General features: G+C 40.8%; 1 protein-coding gene across 1 annotated transcript in view; it reads left to right on the top strand.

Moving 5' to 3' along the window:
• Positions 1 to 11,722: 11,722 nt before the first annotated feature.
• pde2a (phosphodiesterase 2A) overlaps positions 11,723 to 21,759 on the top strand; it is a 120,876-nt gene continuing 110,839 nt past the window's right edge. Inside the window, exons 1-2 of the mRNA XM_080460602.1 lie at positions 11,723 to 11,848; positions 12,200 to 12,290. Of these exons, the coding sequence (XP_080316728.1) occupies positions 11,814 to 11,848; positions 12,200 to 12,290 (126 nt within the window). The 5' untranslated portion in view covers positions 11,723 to 11,813. The remainder of the gene's footprint in view (positions 11,849 to 12,199; positions 12,291 to 21,759) is intronic.

Here is a 21,759-nt window from a genome sequence, read left to right as displayed (position 1 = left end):
GATTCTGTTGAAGTTTTACAGTGAAATCTGTTCTCACTAACAGCTGTAGACAATCATAAGCAATGCAAGGCATTATACGATGAGTGCTTGTGCTTTTGTTAGTTCTATATCGGCCTTTAGCCCTCTTACCTGCTGCACCAGCAGTTTGACCCTAAAGCATTTATCAGTTTAATTACCCTTTTTTGGCTGTCTTGAAAAAACTGTAATGTCTTTTATTGTTACATCTTTTTTTAAGAAAATAAATCAAAACGATGCAAAAAAAAAAAGTCTTGTTTTGAAAATATTGAAAGTGAGTATAACTGAAACTGAAGCCTGCACCACAACAATCGTAGCACTACGGCTTATCAATCATCTCCTGTTTTATCACAAGGTGTCAAGGTACCATAAACCTTTTCACGGCTGGATAACGCATCCTGACAACATCCTGGTTTCATTCTTTATTCCTGTCCGCTTTTATCTGTGCTATAAAACATCTTGCATTATTACTGTTACATGGAAAGTGAACTCTGGGTAGATTTCCTGTATAATACTCCTGCAGTCTCATGAAACCATGACTTCTTGCTCTCTAACACGACCTTAAAGATGATTTCAGAGCCCACTTGCGGCTCGACATGGAGGTTGTTGATACTGTTTGGATGTTTATTGTGGGCTGAGAGTCGTTATGATGTAATGCAGTGTGCTGTATGGTAACGTATTCTTGGGTGGGAAATATTTCCCTTCTGTGCATATTTTATCATTTGTTTAACTTCACTTGGTTGTCGAGTTCCTGTGTGCGCGTGTGCGTGCGTGGTCAGTGCATCCGCAGCTTCATTATCGGGAGGAAATTGTGGGTATAAATTGTTCTGTGATTTTTGCACCTCAGGAAAATAGGGTGCCATAGCAACAAATCGGAGTCAGAGTGGCTATTCCATGCGCCACACACACACACACACACACACACACACACACACACACACACACACACACACACACACACACACACACACACACACACACACACACACACACACACACACACACACACACACACACACACACACACACACACACACACACACACACTGCTGTCCTCATTACCACTTGTAGCATCCAGTCAGTCACCAGATACTCTCAGTGTTGTTTTTTCATACGTTGAACTGAGGAACCAATTAGATTGGAGAAAATAACAACAGCAATAAAACAACTAAACGGAGATGATATGGATGTTTTCCCATCTGATCTACCCGGTCACTACAGTGCATGCACCTGCAACCACAAACATCACACAAAGTCTCAGTTTTTTATCTCCAAACACAGCGCAGTATGCTTTCTGCTGGACTCCTTCACCCACACCTCATTAGTAGTTTGGTCGGTTTGAGCAAAGAAAGTGAAAGAAAAGAAGTAGAAAGAATAAGAGATGTATGTGTGAAAGGGAGGAAGACGAAGCTTGGCTGGTTTGCTGCAGTGTGCCTCCGTCATATTTTTTCCCACTGCCCCAGCATGACTCCTCTCCGTGTACTTCCTTGGGTTTTTTTTTCGTTGTGTTGCTGTGGTGTTTCTTTTTCTCAGATCCCATTCTCTTGCTTCCTCTCCTTTCGAGGCTGCTTTCTGTACCGCTCCTTCTTCCACCTCTCTCTTGCTGCCGGGGATTCTTTCCAGTCCTCGCTTATACTCTTTCCATTTGGTCTATATTTGTTTTACCTATTGTAGTGCCTACGTTGCAGTTAGCATGTGTGGATTCATGCTGCAAGGCCTTTGAGTCAGGTGGAGCTTCTCAAGTCATCGTGACTTTCGTGGGAGCTGCACTGACGGGTCTCCTCTCCTTTAGCTCTTAGACTCCTATTACCAGCTTTCATCTTTCCTTTTCTTCTCAGAATCTTTTATCTCCACGTCTATCTCCGTTCTCCTCCCTGTGCTCTGGGTTTTATCGCTTGAATCCTCACACTGCTTACTTACTGTTTCACCTCTAACCTGAGCAGCAACTCCCACAGGAAGGAAATGGGTGTGCTTGTGTCTGAGCAGCACATCAGGAAGGAAGGAGCGATCTGTGACGGGAGAAGCTCTCTTTCCACACATAAACACAAATGCACAGTTCAATCCTCTCACTCGGAGTAACATTGTTTTCAGGACCATAAAATGTGGCGCACCAGGCGACTCTTTCTGCAGCTCTCACAGAGAGAACAGGCACTAATACTTCAAATATAAAGAATGTTAAAGTAAAGTGTCGACTCACGTCAGACCACACTCTGTCATGGAGTTAATCTTGTTCTTATTTTTCCAACCATAAACTCTTGATGGGTTTACAAATAGTTTACAAGTGAATCCCTCCCAAACATGTTTAAAATGATCAGAGTTATCAGACTTAATCACATACTGTTGTTTGTAATTGTAGATGTGATTGCTTATTAGAAAGTAAGGAACCGTGTTAGTAATGGAAGAGGGAATGAGGTCAGCATTTGCATATGTTAAGTCAGTGGTTCTCAAACTGAATTATTGAGCTTTCCAAGTACCACTACTGTGATCAACACGAACATACAGTAGCAGCAACATACCATAACATCATCATCATAATAATAATAATAATAATAATAATAATAATAATAACAATTTATTAATCATTTTTGCTACACTGGACAAAGCAGGATGGTTATCACAGATACTTAAACTTAGATCTTAACCTGAATTATGATCCTCCCGAATTGCAATTCTCATTGTAAAAGTTTGAGATTGAATCCACGATTGCAGTTTTCCTAAACAGCTCATCTTCATTCTGTGACCTTTACCTCAGTTTCTTCTTTCCACACAGTTCAACTCTTAACTGTGCCTCAGGTATGCACACGATAAGTGGATGAACACAGCAGAATGATAATGAGACAGAAATAAAGAAAAAGTCATTCTTATTTGTATTTCATCTTTAGATTTTGTACCGCTTTGATGATAGAAATTTACAAATGAATTGCGTTTTAGAATATGCAAAATTCACATAATAATGTTTTTTTAAAACAGTAATATGTGTCCCCATAGCCTGTGTTTAACACCCACAACTAAACAAAGTCTGTCATCTCCCTCACTTGCTTGCTTGCGAATCAGAGATTTTCCCTTCATAATGCCATGTGGGGAAGTAAGCACTCCCTCTGCTCTTGGATACTCTCTTTGACCCTCCCACAGGTAGATCAGCTCTGCTTTCTATAATTACGAGCAGGTGCCATTTCTTCCTCCATGTAAATGCTACGAGAAAACAGGCATGGAGTAGGCGTGGTCAGACACAACTCATTAGGATTTAAAGATACAGACACAGATACAGTCTGTTCTCAGTGGAGCTGAACCCCACACTGAAACATGTGTTTTGGTTTGATTGGAAAACAGAAACCAACCATTTTACAAACCAGCCAATCCAAAAGTTGTTCTTACAAATGACCTTTCATCCCAGTGTTGTTCTCATGAATGACTTCTCTGCTGCAGCAAGAACATAATGCTTATTTAAAACGCCATAACCTACAATATCTAAATCAGTCACAATGGATATACTGTGATATGTCGACACCACATCTGTAAACCTCTAATCTAAACATAAGCTTCCTGCACCGATAACAAGATCTGTACGCTTATATAGGCTTGAGCCAGATTTACTAAGATCCTGTGCAAAGCGAGGAAATTTTGATTTGTTAAAAAGCGGTGAAATCAAAAGCAACGTAAGCATTTTCAGATGGTGTAAATCACATTGTGTGTTGTACATTGCTCACTGAGGAGAAACTCCTCTCAGTTTTTTGCATGTTCTGATAGACACACTCGAGATCCCATGTGCATGAAAACAAATGCTTTGCTTAGCAAATACTAATTTGATAGTATGGCTTTTTCCTTTGCATGTTTGTCAAATGTTATCTCCAGTACATCTTGTTATCAGATCTACTTCCACACATCGGTGTGCACAATGCCACATTTATGCTTATTTTCATGTGCACCAAATTTTTGTTGATCAGGCCCTATGAGTCTCTGAAAATTCTGAGAGTTCTAAAATTACCATTACTACATGAATGAAATGTAAATTGAATTAGTTATTAGCAAGAAGTTCTGCACTTATTTAATGTACATAACATCTATAAACTAATTTAGATTATTATCATATAAGATTGTTGTCTTGCTCTAAATAATAACATCACCGTATTAGTTTCTAGTGAGTACCTGTTGAGATGTGCTCTCATTTCCTTGTTATTTGCTTTTTGCCTTACACATTATTTTGTCATGGAAACCGCTGTGACTTCCCGTGGGCTCACCACCCGCAGGAAAGGTTCTTAATCGGTGCAATGTGATCTGGGTGATAGTGCTCAGACTGCCACCCCCGTGACCCGGAAACGGATAAGCGGGACAAAATGAAGGAATGAATGAACCGCTGTGACCTACATTTGTGATCATGTGACAACAATTTGTGAATGGCTTGCACGTGTGGCTGTAGATGCGAAAGAGGATCATCAGATAAAAGAGGTGTATTGTGTTGTATGTCACGTTAAACGTTGTGCAAAAGTGGACTCTGCTAAGGGTACCTGTGCATAAAATACTGTTTCCAACCTTAAAATCTAAGGGAAGATTAAATCTCATGTGCTGCTTGAATTTCTGCTATCCTCCTTGAAGCCTCAATCCAATATCAGTGAGTTACAGCCATAGGCACGTACATCAAATGATAGCTTATGAAGTCCAGAAAACTATTACAGCCACAGATGCAACCCTCAGTTAAGGGTCACTCCAGCCCTTAAGTAAAGGTCGTTGGAGCCATGACATTTTGATCAAAGAGCAAAGACAAGGAACAAAGCAAAGTGTGTGTTCATTTCATTTTTGGAGGCTGAGGGAAATTGTCTGGCCCATTGTTTTTTACCCAGCTCAAAAACATCTTCATGGCAGCTTGATTAATCTATAAGCTCAGCATGTTTGAAAGTCTCATAGAATCATAAAAACACTTCGAGATCAATTTGGAATTGCAGGGCACCAAACTAAGTTAAGCAGGGTCAAAAGCCGCTATCACAGAAGAACAGAGAAACAGTCACGTAATCTCACATTCACATTTTCTGACAAAGAATCACCAATTAGCAATATGCTTAGACCACAAAAAAATTCTAAGCCCAATCCAAACTTGAACCTGGCATCAACAGGAGGCTCGCGCTACGCTATTTCAAGGTTACATTTGCTCGCTGGCTGCTGTTTCTCATCCCAGGATGTCAAGAATCAGAATCTGCAGCAAAATTCATATCCTCTTTGAAATAAAGTGGATTGTTTGTGAGGATCCATAATGATAGAGAGCTGATTTCCTGCTGCATCTGCTTTTGCAGTGATTCCTTTTGAACGGGAGGTCTAACTGATTCCTATCAGACAAGGATGGAACTGGGACTGAATTTTCCTGTCAAGCCATCACCTCCATCCCCTTAAATGGCTTTATCCTGTTCGGGGTCATGGGGTGTCGGAGTTAGTCCCAGCTAACAATGGGCAGAGACAGGGTACACCCTGATAAGTACACCCTGTCCTTACAGTGAGACAGTCGCACACAGTCGCATTTACCAGCAATATGGAGAAAAAAGCACTAACAAAAACCACCAACTCGTCAACTTAAATGCTTATTTTAGGACAGTGGGAGAAAACCAAAGTACCTGGAGAACATCCATACATGCACAGAAAGGATCAAAATCGATGAGGCGAGAGGACAAAGCACTACACCACTGTGTGACTTCAGTCTAATACAACTCTAATAGGAGTTGGCACAGCCCACAGTAACTTTGCTGAATTAAACTGACAGATGACTTCCTGAATTGTGTTTTAATCGGCAGTGATGCATTAGTTAGATATGACACCATTCACCAGATGTTCCTCTCCGTCCTCTGAATCTTCTTGTTAAAAATTAAGTCCATCACTCCAGTATATCTGCAATGTGTAATGCACAAATACAACAAACACAAGGCTCACCTTTACCATTGCATTACGTGGCCTGCGTGAACTTTTACAAACATTGCCAGACATAGCAGGGAATAGTCTCTGAGTCACTAAGCATTTCAATTTTTTAAGATAACCCAAAATGATAGAGATATTGCTATGGAACGATCAGATCTCTCCTGGGTTTTTTTTTTTTTTTTCTTTTTCATTTTTCCTCATCTGCCTGTGCTGAGTTAGAAGACGTGCATGTTGGTATGGTAACTGGCTTATAAAGCTTTCAGGTTGCCAACGTACTAACTCACATAGCAACCACCCAGCAGCCTCTCCAAATGTTCCTTTTGTGATTTCTGATGAATAGAAGTCAGAAAGCCTTAATATTTCTGTTGCGTGGTTATGCTGTCAGTCTTGACACAATGTATAGCTGCTTCAGCAGCGGAGCCAGGAGGGCAATAGGTTTTTACCGAAAAAGATTAATACTAAAGCTTCGTGTCAACCATTTCAATCAAGTCATTCCCACACACATGTCTTGATATTCACAGATGTATAAAAGAAGTACACTTAGAAATACCTGGAAGTGTTGAAGCTTCACAAAACTATTTGATTTTCAAGTAATGAAATAATTTTTGAGCAAGAGGTGAAAGTGCCACTGGAGGCTGCATTTTTCTTCTCACATGATCGGATCGTCATATTTTCAGTTTGAAGCAACATGGTCTGTCATGAAGTTATTAATACATGCTGTACTGTACCCAAGATGAAACATGTAACGTGTGAGCTTTCTAAACGGAGCTTTTCTGGCGTCTCATTTGAAACGTTATTGACGTCTCTAGGACTTAAATTCTTTGTTTCGAAGTGCCATGCTTTACTGAGTGGAATCAGATTAACAAACGTGCTGCACTGTTGAAATAGGTTATCAATACAAACAGTCCAACCCGCTGTAAAGTGCGTGTGTGATTGCGTATGTCTGCGTGACTTTCCAAAGAAGGGTGTGCCATTTGTCGCTTTCCTGCTGTTGTTATGCTGCTTGTGTTTTTTAAGGAAATTAGCAATGTCTAACAATGAGTCGAAGTCATTTTCAAACATACAGCTTTCTATGAGCTGCTGTGTTTCACTTTCAAGCGAGACATTTTTGTAGACCTGTGCAAGCACAGATTTTCAGCATTGAGGAATGCGGCAGAAATCGCACAGATTACCACGGATCTCTCTTATCAGATACAGACTGATTAAATACGCCGACTACTAAAGCATAGAGAGATCTCACAAGTGTGCTTTTTCAAATGTGAAAAATCAATGACATGTTGAATATTTGCCACCACGTAAATTGGTTCATTGGCTAATTGTTGAGAAATGTAGATGTCTGTGGTATAAAGTATGGGAGGGCTTAATTTCACCTGCTGCTGCACCAATCCCATAGCCCTGTAGCGCCACCCTGACACTGCCCCACACTTTGATAAACCCTTCAAGACACATCATTTTACATTTGTTTTTAAAGTGTCTCTAAATTGTCTTTTAAAAATATTTGAAAGCGTTAGTTTTTCTGGATCGATAAGACACTAAATCTATTCACTGCACACATTTGTCAATAACAGGAATCTGGTGTCAACACCTTGAACACTAGTCATGGTTTGCATACAGTTTCCAAAACTCTTTTTGCAAAACACTGAACACATTTTTTGCTCATTCGAACACACTTTTCAATTATAGCACACATTTTTCAAAAGGTGAACACTAAGAAGCAGAATTCGGACACTGTTCCAACACAGTGGTCCCAAATAAGACACAACAGGTCAAAGTTGAAAACACTTTTTCCAATGAACTTCACACTATAAAACCTGTCAGGGCTGGATCAGACACACTGGGTCTTTCTTTCCACGTTGCCTGAGCAGAGAAAACACAGCTTGTGATGTTGATGAGGCCCTGAAAGAATTGATGCTGCCGTGGTGTAAATATTTACATACTTTACTGTGTAAAAGACAGTGCAGTATTTATTTGTCTAACATTATTTTTATTTGTAATGCACAGTCAGGCATTACAATGGCCCCCTCTGATTCATTTATAGGATGCATTTTTTAGGACTGTATCATTTTTTTATACTTCATGTGAAAACACAGTGAGAGAAGAGTGTTTTGTATTTAGCAGTGCCGTGTCCTACTTTTGCTTTGCGTGTGCTCATTTTGAAAACAAAGTACACATTTTGACAATAAAGTGCACATTGTGCAGTGCTTTGTGAATTGTGTCCTAATAAAGAAAATAGGGTGCATTGTTTTTGGGAAATGTGTGCCATTTTTCAGGAATAGTGTCTTATCAATAGGGAAAAACTGTAATAGTGGTGATAGTTCCTCGCTACTATCTCGCGAGATGGTGCGATGGATGGACAATGCATGGAGTGTAGTGAGTTCTTATCAAAGTTTGAACCGAGTACCTTCGCCTCGTCTCTGATCGTGTCCAACCAGCCCCGCTGTATATTCCCACCGTGTGCTTGACTGCCTAATGCCACTCTTGATCTTTTCTGGCTCTTCACACAGCAGAAGCTTTTCCCCAAACGCACACCGCTAATCAAGCTGAGCTCATCTGAAGTGGCCACCTGAAGATGTGTACCGCTATTTTTATACTCATGAAAAGACGTCAATGGATTTTGCGCATCCCTTCCGAGCTGGTTTACAATGGCAGTCAGGCAGCTTGGAAATCGATCCTTTTGGTTATAAGCAGATAATATAAAGTTCAATAGTCCGTGTAACTGGGATGAAAACAAATTGGATGCACGTCATTATCAGTTTTAAGCTGAAAGTGTGCTCAGGTAAACCTCAGTGGAAACTGCCCTACCAGCATGGTAAAATCATTAGCCGCAATCATGCAAATACGTCTTTGACTTTTTTGTTTTTTCTGAGACTGTCGTATTTATGGCAGTGTCAGATCAGCAGGAGGAAAGCTGCTTGTGTTGGGGATGAGAGAATTGACACCTAAGTGTGTTTGTGTGTGTGTTTGTGTGTCTATGTGTGAGTGTGTGAGTGCATCAGGATGTGGTTAATATAGCTCCACCATTATGTAGATTAGCCCCATTCCCCTGAGTGCACCTTTACCATTTAGAGCTTTCAATCATTGTGCTACTTCATGGGAGTCAGGACACACACACACACACACACACACACACACACACACACACACACACACACACACACACACACACGGACACACATACGGACACACTCACACATGCATGCACACTCCAGACCAAGGTTACCGGCTCATCAGATTCCAGGTCCAGGGTTTGCTAATTACGTTCTTCTGCACAGGAATTCATTTAGGCTGCAGTGCTTTCTCTGTGAGTGAGTGAGTGAGCGAGTGAGTGAGTGAGTGAGTAATCGCTCAGTAGGTTTTTTCTGTGTGCTGATTGTGTTTGAGGATTAACAACTGTCCCTGTTTTAATCACAAAGTTGCGATCAATACTTTCTTTAGCTGAACCACAAGAGCAATGACGGTTTGTGTGTGTGCGCGCTTGCAAACTGTGTGTGTGCTGAAGGTAATCTAGATCACAGAGTCCGAGGTAGATGAAGAGGGACAGTCTTTAGGGAGGATTTTATTTATTTATTTATTTATTTTTTGGGAGGTAATCTCCTGGCTACTTGGGATTTTTACTGAGTACATTTAAGGGTCTTGTTGAGTATGTATTTGCGGCTGTTATATTGTGTTCATTCCAGTTTTGTCTTCAGCTGGCACAGTGCAAACGTGTGCAATGCAGATTATCTCTCCGTGTATTTTGTGCTTTTAGCCAACAGTCGTCAATACAGTCTGAACTTCTGCAGTACTGGTGTAACCTTCCGCCATGTTTACAAAACAGGCAGCCTCAGGGTTTGCTGGGATATTACGGCGTTTTATAGGAAAGCACTAACTTTTCACTAGCGCCTCCAACTGTGTTTCTACCCGTCAGTTTTTGCTTCACGTAATATATATATTACAATAATAATCATTCAGCTCTGTGGTGCATTCTACATTACCTTCAACTTTCCTCTGAGTCACATGGGATGATTTTATGCGTATGTACTGCTGCTGCTGCTTGATCTTAGTAAATGACTCTGAGGTCTGCTGTCACATTGACTGACGACGGTGCAACTCACGCTGTTGTACAGCTTCATACTAAATGTCCTGTCACTGCCAATGTCACCTCTGAGAATCAGCTGTCAGAAGCACACAGTACGCTCCCTGCACCAGTTTGGGACTGATATATGAGAGACCTGCTTGTTGATTAAATGTACAGAGTGCCGGTGAAGATGTGTATTTATTTCTGTTAAGCTGGCAAAGTCCGTCAATCAATTATGAATGTGGGTAAAAGTAGCTCACTCACTAATTAAGGGTTTTTGGTCGATCGCTCATATTTTCCATTTGCAGATAATCGTTTAGTCCCCCCCCCCCCGACAATTCCATTGTCACTAAAATCAATCATATCCTGTTGTAGAAAGAAATGTAAATGTCTCCTCTCTGTGTGATTAACCATCGACAGACACAGCAAAGTTTGCTTTCGTAACATGTACATAGAGAATGTATTTGGGTTTCTGTGGGCACTTTGTTGTGCTTTTAGGTTAATTGGTCAATCTGAATTAGCTGGAGGTGTGATCGTGTGTACGGGGTTGGCTGTGTGTTTCTTTGTATTTAATCCGTGAAGCAGTTCAGGATTTACCCCACATTTTGTCGAACGTTAATAGAAATTAGTTACAGCCGGCTAAAAGGATAAAGCATGTATCGAAAATGGAGGAATCGATAGATATTTGAATGGTTGAATTGATATTTTTTGTCAAACATTTGGGCATCAGTACAAAAAGTATCAAGACCATTTTAAAATTGTCAAGCCACTAATATTAATAATTTGCCAATAAATATTGGTGCCTGTTAGTCCGCAGATTTTTTTACCACTCTGCGTTGCATGGAACAATACAAACCACAATGGACGTAACGACAGCACAATCTCACACTGCTGTGAAGCTTTTCATCTAGTCGTTGCCTATAGAAAACTAAGTCAGATCAATATTGACGACCTTTCGCCTCGACAACAAACACCACTTCTCCATTTTTTTAAAAGACACTTGGCCAGAACACTGATATGTGAATTGAAAAGACTATGGTTTTTCACACAGTATTGTTTTTTTCAACAAGATTTACACTCACTTGCCAGGGTCTCCGAAGATCTGATCAGATGATGGTCTCCTTCTGTCACATCCCATCCTGTTCCCAGAGAGTATTTGCTGAATAGGGTGAAAAACACCTGTAAATGAATATTTGCCAGTTTGAGGGAAATTGAAATCGGTTTTACTCATGTTAAATAAGATCATAAGACCATGGTTGAAAACAGACAGCAGACAAGAGGGTGGCTGCCTTCAAACACCATCGCTGGCTTGTGGATGCGACGGGATGTTGACAGCACGCGAAACACAACGTCAAAATAAGAAACATGTAAAAAAACACTTATCAGTTTGTCACCAGCCACAAAAATGTTTTCTCCCCTCTGAATCTCAAGGACATGATATTCATGACTATAAGTCGGCTATTGAAAAATATTAACATTTTAACATTAAATATGTAAACCAGCGCCCAGACCCTTCTTCCAGTAATTCACAATCTTTATAAAATATTATTTGGATGTGTTGGGTTGGTACTGGCGCACGTATGAATTGTAGGGATGAGAGAGAGGGATGAGAGAGGCAGTAAGACCCAGAGGAAGAACAGAGAGAGAGAGAGAGAGAGAGGTGGGAGGAGAGAGGCAAGAGGAGGAGGGACTGTGTTCACTCTCAGCTCTCCGCTCGTGGTTGTAGCGCAGCAGTGTGTTTCTCAGCCTGCCAGCGTGAGTGTGTGCACCGGCGCGTCGCTCTGTGTGTGTGAATGTGTGAGTGACTCTGGCGCTCTTTCTGCGTACGACAGGTGGAGATGACATGACTGCGCTCGAGAGGAAGAAAGGAAAGGACCTGTAAGGACTTCGCAAATATACACTCGCACAGACACACATGTAAACACACTCACCTTTTGCCCCACATTCCCACACACACACACACACACACACACACACACACACACACACACACACACACACACACACACACACACACACACACACACACACACACTGCTTTAGATTCCTGCACTCACGTCTGGGGAATGATAAATTGATTATGTGTGTGTGTTCTTATGAAAGCCTTTTTTTCCCCCCAGCAGTTCCTCACTTATCTATCAGCTGATTTCATGTGTGCACCGTGGATAACTCAGAAACACTCACTCACTCACACACCGAGGTCCTGACTGTTGTTTTTGATGCCTACAGACGTGGTCAGCAAGTGTTTCTCCGTCCTGAGGAGAGTTCAGCTCCAGCCCTGAATCCCAGACAGTCCACCACGTTGTCCGAACAACTCCAGGTAGGATCTCTTCTCTTCTCTTCTCTTCTCTTCTCTTCTCTTCTCTTCTCTTCTCTTCTCTTCTCTTCTCTTCTCTTCTCTTCTCTTCTCTTCTCTTCTCTTTCCTTCATGCCAATTCAGTTGTCATGGTTTTCCCCCCACGTGTACCTGACCTGTAAAATTAAGACGAAATGTGTCACGTGCACACACTTTTCACTTTTATTATCCCACCGTTTAATTGTGTTTGTAAATACACGGAACTTTTGTCTGGAGCAGGTAAGTTTTGACTCCTGTTGCTGCAGCTTTCTGTCACTGAGTCAGTCAAAGGTGTGTGTGTGTGTGTGTGTGTGTGTGTGTGTGTGTGTGTGTGTGTGTGTGTGTGTGTGTGTGTGTGTGTGTGTGTGTGTGTGTGTGTGTGTGTGTGTGTGTGTGTGTGTGTGTGTGTGTGTGTGTGTGTGTGTGTGTGGGGACATAAGTACAGTATATGGACATAAAACAGCCATATACTTGAAAGGGTGTGGACATTAGAGCCAGTGACATTTTATGAAAGGTTGATTCATCACTGTGAAATAGCATTTCTGTTTGCTGGCATTACAAACTTGTTAGTGTTTGTGTCACGCACGGATGCAAGTCCGTGCACATTTCAACTGATGCTGTTTTATCAGATCATCACATCTCATTCCTTTTTGCCTTTTTTGCCCTTGCATCTATACTTGGTTTAGATTTTTGGCTTTTCATTTTGTCATACAAGCAAAGACCAATGATTGAGAAGTGCTTGCTTGTACTCTCAAATGTGCTGTGCTTGTCTTTGTGTGTGCGTGCGTGCGTGTGTTAGTGCATTTATATTGCAACAGGATTTAATGTTGGCAACAAAATAGAAAAACATGTTTGATGGGCTGCCAGTGTCGACATGTTGAGCTCAGACCCAATTACCTAAACATGTACAGTATATGCTCATAGATATGCAGGCACATATACAGACACACACACACACACACACACACACACACACACACACACACACACACACACACACACACACACACACACACACACACACACACACACACACACACACATGCACACACACAAACTCTAGCGCTAAATCCTCTCTCACACACCCCTGTTGTAGCTTGTCATTCATACATCCACGAGATGAACCGTATTCTTTGTGAAGAGATTCTCATTAGTCGGTGTGCTGCAGGGCACAGATAAGCTGTATACGTATGCATGTGTGTGTATGCGAGCATGCACAGTGTGAATGTGTGGTTTTTTTTGTAATCATCCATCACATTATCATTTTCAACATGTTTCCTGTTTTGGATATAGGTTTTTTAAGTTGTACATTTGTTTAGTTTTTTTGTCTTTCAAACAGTGGTTTTAAAATTTCTGTTGTAGCACGAATGCTATGACATATATACGTCATTCTTCCATGTGTAGTACGTATTTCCGCTGTGACACTACATTGTTGAAAATCTGGTCCAGCCGCATTCCTGTCAAATGATGGTTGTTGCTGATGGCTCATTGTGATTCTGCTGGTGGTGAACATGCTGCAATGTCCAACACTACAGTTGAGAACTAAAAATGCTCAATCATGCATTTAAAAGATGATAGTTTTCCAACGTTCTTATGATCAATGGATTCACTTTTTTCCATCACATGAATATTCTGGTGCATCTGATCCATTAAGATTTAATTATGCTCCACATTTCATTTATTACACTTTCAGAGTCATTATTGTGTTTATACATTAAGCAGCGGCACATGTCCAAAATGGCATAAATAGATGTCCAAAATGTCCAAAATGGCATAAATAGTTTATATGCCTCCTTGGCATATAAACTATTTATGCCATTTTGGACATTTAGACAAGGTCACTTCCTTGTGATAATCGTTGTCGTCTTTATTACCTCTCACCATCCATCCATCCATCCATCTATTCACACAGTAACACACTCACAGTCCCACCTAATGCCCATTTTAAGGTCCATTATTGTAGGACTGTAGGAGGAAGCCAGGACCCAGAAAAAGAACATGCAAGAACATGCAAACTCCACAAAGAAAGCCCTCTAAGAACCTGAACTTGGAATATTTTTACTGTGAGGTGGGAGATCTAAACACTACGCTAGTGAACGGTCCCGAGCTCGCACTAATCTTCGGTATATGCAACTCTCTCCGCTTCTTGCCGTGGTTTAAACCTCAGTATTAGTATAATGACAAATATATTGGATTAAAAGGAAGAAACATACATAAATTTCTTGTACAAAGAAACTAACATGGTTATGATGCATCTTGCTTTAGCTTTATAAAGAATAAGAGTAAAACGCTTGTGTTCGTGCTTGGAAGGCTGTAAAAGCAGCAGGTTAATCTCCTCTAGTTCCCATCAGAACAGATGTGGGGATTAATTCCTCTGTGGAGTGGGGGGTTGGGGGGGGTGTCTATGTGCCTCTGTTTGTGAGGAAAATACTGCAAAGTTCTCCAAAATACATTTGGTTTTTACAAGGTATTGTGTGTAGGTTTATTTCTCAATCCTCACTTCTCTGGCTGCCTCTGATTCACTGCTGTTTATATTCACACTTGCTGTGCTTCAGTCCAGCACCTCACAGATGTACGGTGTGTATTTCCGTGTCTACAAAATCCGTGTGAGTCTCAACAAGTGTGCGCACACAGAAGCAACACTTCGGCACAGGTGTGCTGATTCACCTGTTCTGACCCCCCCCCCACACCCCCCCCCCCCCCCCCCCCCCAAACCCCCACCCCATCTCCATCACGTTGTCAGCGCAGATGTCTCCACATTTCTCTCTCATTTAGCTGAAGATGATGTGTGGGATTTAAAAGCAAAGGCACATTTTGGGCTAAATATTGAGCCAGGAAAAAAAACAAAAAACATTCCAATTTAACAAACACAAACACGAGGCATGTGATTATTTCCACGTGTATTTCTGGTTTGTTTGTGTGTCTGTGTTTTTTTTTTTTTTTGTGTGTTTGTGTCCAGTGACACCATAAACTAGTTCACCCAAAATAGCTTGACCCTAATGACATAAAGTGGTGGTGGATTAAACCATCCGAAGTCTGCACATTTTTGTGCTTGTTTTCCGTGAAGATTTCCTTTTGGGAATGAAAACCTGACGGCTGTTGCATTAGTTGCATTGAACTTGTCTCCACTTCCCAAGGCGAACGTGTCTGCCCCTGTGAGAATCGCTAATCTCGCCTGACCACAAAGATGTTGCTGCTATCATCGCAGTCATCACTGCTTCACTTGTTGGTTCGCACTCTCAAGTGATTTTCTTTTATTCTTTTATTTCTCACTCCAGTACATGTTATTCCTCCTGGCGTGTTTGCTGTGCATGTTTTCTTTAGGCACTGTCTGAGAATTTCAGCAGGTAAGTGTCTTGCTCAGGGGCGTAACAGCCAGACACTGTGTGGCAGCTTAGCAACCGCTGTTTCAATATTTGGCCCAAATATAATTTCTCATCTATCATCCAATGAATGCAGATATGTGTGCGAGGATGAACTTAAGGCCATGAATAATCCAATAACCAGAGCTGCCAAAGGTACTCCTATTCTCGAGATAGGCAAAAGTACAAATATCTTTGGTATAAGTAGGAGTACTTATTTAACTAAGAAAGAGTTTTGGTTCGGACTAAAGCAAAAAATTGCATTTTTTTTGTTTGTTTGTTTTACTGAATGATTATGGGGGGGGGGGGGGGGGGGGGGTTAAAATGATATAAATACTGTAATTGTTATTATGAATAAACTACGTTAATCAATAATACCAATTGCAGCCAGTAAAATTGAGCATATATCAGAATTTTGAGTAATAAGTAATGTTGAGTGTTTGAAAAGTAATATACCGTATACCACTACTTTAGAAGTCAGAACCTTCGGAATAATTGGCTTCAACAGCTCAGCAGCAGTGAAAAAGTGTAACCTTTGTGGTTGACTGTCCCTCACTGTGTTGTTACGTCTGTAAAACATCAAGTCATCATCGATAGAGGATAAAACAAGTGAGCCCGTTTTGACAATTTCAGAAGTGAAACGTTCAAATATATATAAAAGTAAAAAGCCATCGAGCAATTCATATTCAAAGAACGTACAGTAATTGTCTGCCACTAACCAGAGATCAGCTCATTAAAAACAGCCTCTCTGCAGTAAAGCAGATGAGGTTGCAGTGTCTGAAGCAAGGCACTCGGGATCAATGTTATTTTTTCCCTGGTGGATCTGATGTGGGCATTTTTCGTATCAGATCGTATTTCACAGTTTCAATCACAAATAGATGAATGCATCAATGTATAAGGCAATGAAAAGTTTCCGAAAAGGGCTAGGTGGAAGTGAAACTTGAGTAGGAGGAATTAAAACTTGAGTATGTGGAAGTAAAACTTGCCTACTCTGCTTTATTTGTTTGTGTGAGGACATGCAGCAATAAGCAGCAAATAAATGACTTGATATTCAGCACATTCTGTCAAATACACACGGCACTGAAAAGCGATTGTTAGTGAGCCGGCCGCTGCTTAAGATTAAAACAAATTACCTCTTGGCAGCAGAAGACAAGTGTGGGTAGAGCGTTACTGCACCATATGTGAAGTGATGTAGGAGTCAGCGCAGGGACAATGAACTGTAGCTTATTTTACACAGCCGGGCAGCCACATGACCCCTGAATCCTGCTGGAGCAACGCTCTCCGAGGACACTCAAGCAAACTCGCAGACTGTAGTGGCGATGCCAAAGAAGAGGGCAACTTTCATATAAATGACAGCAGAAAAACTGTAAATCTAACAGAAAGCAGGGTAGAGAGAGAGAGAGAGAGATAGAGAGAGAGAGAGAGAGAGAGAGAGAGAGAGAGAGAGGCGGCAGCTCTTTAACTGTTTGGATAGATTCCATCTGAAGATTGATCTGTCAGGAATTTCATATCCATATGAGCGCTTTCTTCCATTGATAGCTGGTAGCTTGAATTATTAACTATTGTGAGTGAGATCCATAATGTTCTACAATTCTCAACAGTTTTTTTGGGATTCCACCCCTCGAGGGACTTAGGTAAGGTGATAACAGGTAAGGTGTGAGGCGTGCGAGCAGTGGCCGCAGCAGGAGAGAATATGCTGCGAGCCGACACTTTGAATCGATCGTCCATTTGGCGACGGCAGGAGGCAGGCTCGGCCGCTCATTAGCTGATTTCAAGCACGGTGCTGTGTGAGTGAGTTGGGCAAACTTTTGCTGCAGACTGCATGCTCTATGTATCACGGCGTGAGTGGAGAAACAAATTCAAGTGATTTGCTGCAATCACTTGCTTCATAGGGAAGGGTTTGTTATGATCTCGGGAAGGTAAACGCACGTAAACAACATGATAAAGAAGTAGATGTATATACAGTCTCACTCGGGGTGCCTCGTTTGGTGATTCCATTTGATCATGTTAAGTACAGAGCGGCCATTAAAATGCTTCCCACAGGCTTGAAAACGCCATAAAAAATAAAAATAAAAAAACCCTTCCTTAACAACACCCAGAACCAATTCTGAGGCTGACAGTACACACAATGCATCAATAATAGTTGATTGAATTAAACTCCACAAATGCCAGCAGATATCAACTCGTCATGCCCGCAGGTTAAACTGACTCTTTGTCTAATCTCATCTTTACGACAACAGGGGCAACTCTGCAGTGAACTTCAAAAGTCCCCCAGACAAACAAGGTTGCATTGTTTATACTCGCTTCTTTTTATTGTTTGTGTACAATTGTCAGTGTAAAGTTCATAGCTTTTCCTTTACTTTATTATTACTGCTGTAGGGGAAAACAACATCTTCCTTTGCTCAATTCCCAAATGCATGAACATCAAGTGTTTATTTTTGGACCTTTTCCTTTTTTCTTTGGGTAAATAGTGAATTTTCATTCTCTGTGGGCCTCAAATAGTTACTGAAATAAAACCGTCTAACAGAGTTGAGTGCAGTTTTCCATGAAAAACCACACAGTTCCTGGTCAGAATTTAGAGAATGCACAATATTTATCTTTCAAGTTTAGAGTCAAGTGCAATTTTTATTTTCATTTTTTGAATGGGAAGGATGCACCCCTCTGGTTGATTCGTCGCCTCTTCAGTTGAATAGTTTCTATCCCAGGGGGATAAAATCCATCACCATTGAAAACTGACTGAAGTCATTTCCTAGTAGAAGAAAAGCAGGGCTGCAAGTTAAAATGCAATAAAGTTGAAAGTTATGAATTGCCTCAAACTGTAGCTCTCGCCTCGCTATCTCTTGTCACAGATTCTGTTGTTGATGCAAGAGACAAGTTAAAATTATGACATCAGCTTTAATGCAATGGGTCTCATTAACAACTTACTGATAATGTGAAAAAGATGAGGAACTCTATCGATGACTTCCCAGCATGGAGGGACTGGAGGACACCATGTTGTTCATCCGCCCACAGTTTGAGATTCAACTCGTACGTTCACAAGTAGATCACATTTACACTAATTCACACTCTGAATTAAAACTCTTGTTATGTTATATCAAAACAAGGTTGAGTTAACCATCAAGCCTCTTTCTCTTATTCATCACGGATTGTTTGGAAAAGTTTTTGATCGTGAAAAAACAACAAAACAAAACAAACGAGACCCCTCATAAATCTGTGTATCTCCACCAGCTGTCTATACACGTTGGCCTAAAACATAGTCCCTTTGTTTATTTGATCCTTTCTCCTGCTGGGGCGGCATTTCTCCTGGTGCAGTGCCCACTGTTGCTGAATGATGCAAATCCAAACACAGAGGACAGAGTGTTTTACATTACAGGGGCGCAGCGGTGCTGCATTATGTGCCGAGAGGTTCAAAGCGATGAAGGGAAATTTACACAAGCACCGGCCATCGGGCTTCGCCTGCAACGCCACTTTGAATCACATATTCTGATAAATGACCATGGACACAAGGGCACCTTCACTTCACTACCACCCCTCAGAGAGTGCTGTATATATTGTATGAGTGTGTACGTGTATGCCAGGGTTTGTGTTTCTTTTCTTTGATAAATGGACTGTATTATTTATTGTTGCTGAATTCTATCTCAAGTGAATCGCTGCAGGCTATTGAACAATCTGCTTCTCTCCCCGGGCGTGCGCATACACCTACCCTCAGGTGAATATACGGCACGCTTGTATATTTGCTGTGCAGACCTCCTGCTGACTTGCAACACTACTAAAGTGTGAGGATAGGCATTTTGAGACGTCCCCTCTCATTCAGGCAGATAGCTCATAATCATGACGCATCCCATTGTCAGCTGGCGGAGTTACAATACAGGCACTGCAGATAATCACCAAGAGGCAGCTCACAATGTCGGAGCTCTTAATCAGGGTCTCGTGTACGATTTGTTTCAATGCAGTTTCAGCGAACACATTTATACTGCGATAGAGTTACAGCTATTATATGCCCATGAGGACCGTCCATTACCTGCGTTATTGCTGGCTTGCCCCTCAGTTCTGTGGGTTCACCTGTTGGAGTTATAAGAATTGTGTACACATCAAGCCCATTTATCCTTCCACATCAGCATTTTGTCATTTTTCAGCAACAGAAAATGAAAAAGTATTGTCTCCTCAAATTCTCTAATTCAGAAAGCGTATTCACTGCTGTTTATAGTCATTATCTTTGCCTTTGCAGCTGTTAGTTTTGATCAATGTCCTCATTTCATTCTTCCACTGGTATAGATACGATAGATATTTTAAGTAGACAATAATCTTAAAACATAAATAAATAAACCATTTAATCCACACTGCTTCCCAGCAGCTCATAGTTTACCGCATGTCAGGAAATGCAATTTCCAAGCTATCTGAAAAACAGAAAGCTCAATATCTAGATAAGGTTGTTTGTATTATCTTATCTTTGTTATCCTTAATAAAGACTGACCTAGTTTTTTTTTTTTATCCAGAGCCAAGAAATTAGTTTACTTGTTTTCTTATTGACTTCTTTCACAAGTAAAAGCAACAAACTGCATTAAAGACATTAAAAACGTGTTCATCAAACTATCATGACAAAATGGGCAAAAACAGTACAAGTAGCTTTAGCACATTTGTGTCAAGTAAATAAAGGCACAGCAGTCATAAAAGCTTGTACAGGAATGTATTTTACACCAGGATAACTAAAGTTATTGATTAATTATTGATTTATTTATTAAGTACATACTCTTCAACGTTGGCGTCTTGTACAGTCATTTAATGTCAGCTTGACTTTACTCAGCATACGAAACACACTCTGGGCCAAAAACACTGATTTGGATCAACCCTTCAGGATACTATCAACCTGGCATGTTGAAAACCATAAGAAAACATCACAGGAGAACTTTTGAAACCGTCAAGTAATAATGGTAGTTTAATGAGTACACCTATGTAAAAAAGAAATGATCTGCCAGTCTTTTGTACTTCCTACATCAGAGCGAATGCCCTCTCTCTCCCCAGCTAATTCATTCATGGCCTTGCCAGACTACAATGAGGACAGAAGGATTGTGAGGTGGGTTTCTCTGGCTACAGGCACATTCACCACTTCGAGCAAAACCGAGGAAAGGAACGGCTCATGAGTCATCGTTCACCTTATGTAGGCTGAAAGATTACCAAGAAAGTTCTTCTGTAACTATCTCTTAAAGTGATACTCCCTCTGAAAACGCGCTCACCAAGGGGAGACACAGATCTGTCTTCAGAGGCCGCAAAGGTGCAGCAGCTTCAAACGGCAATATTGGTACAAACCAGTTCAACATGATTTGAATTTAGAGCTCAATCAGTTTAAAGAGGCTAAGGTTTGGAGGTCTTCTTAGACCTGCAGTAGCTATTATGTAATCATTCATGTTAATGAATGATTTGCCTATTTGATTAGATTCATGATCACAATTTTCAGGTAAACCTAATTTTTTAATTATTTCAGTCACACACACACACTGATTCACATTTATGAACCTCTCAGTCACCTGTTCACCTCAAATACATGTTTTTGGAGTTTTCTGTGAAAAAAAACCCCCCAAAACGAATTCATGCATATGAAGAACATGAAAACTCCACTCAACACAAAGACAATCTGCCAAGCCTGGAATTAAACCAGAGCGAGTGTATGTATAGTGCTCACCACTATAAGTCTGTTCACGCTCAAAAATACGGAAAAGTGATATTAAACTTCTTAGTCAGAGTACTTGACATGAATCACTTCATTTAAAAAAGAGAGAGAAGTCCTACTTGATTATGTTTCTTTTATTTCAGAATGCATTCAGACTGCAGCGTGCACAATATTTTTCAGTAGTTATGGGCAATCAGAGTTCCAATTGATTTTGTATGTTTTCGTGCCGTGTTGGTTTTGCAAAAAAGAAACATCGTTTGAAAAAAACATTACTGATTGTTTGCTTTGATGAAACGGTGTATGAAATATATGCAAAAGTCAAGGTGGGCGGCATCCCCACGGTCCGTTTCCAGAAAAAGTAGATGATTTTCTCTTCATCTGGTATTGTTCCCGTAACTCAACGCCAACAAAGCCGAGTTAGATA

This window comes from Lipophrys pholis, assembly GCF_963383615.2.
Source record: "Lipophrys pholis genome assembly, chromosome: 3".
NCBI classification, from domain to species: domain Eukaryota; kingdom Metazoa; phylum Chordata; class Actinopteri; order Blenniiformes; family Blenniidae; genus Lipophrys; species Lipophrys pholis.
The sequence above is the reverse complement of the archived record's forward strand: the minus strand, read 5'-3'. Positions and strand labels throughout refer to the sequence as shown.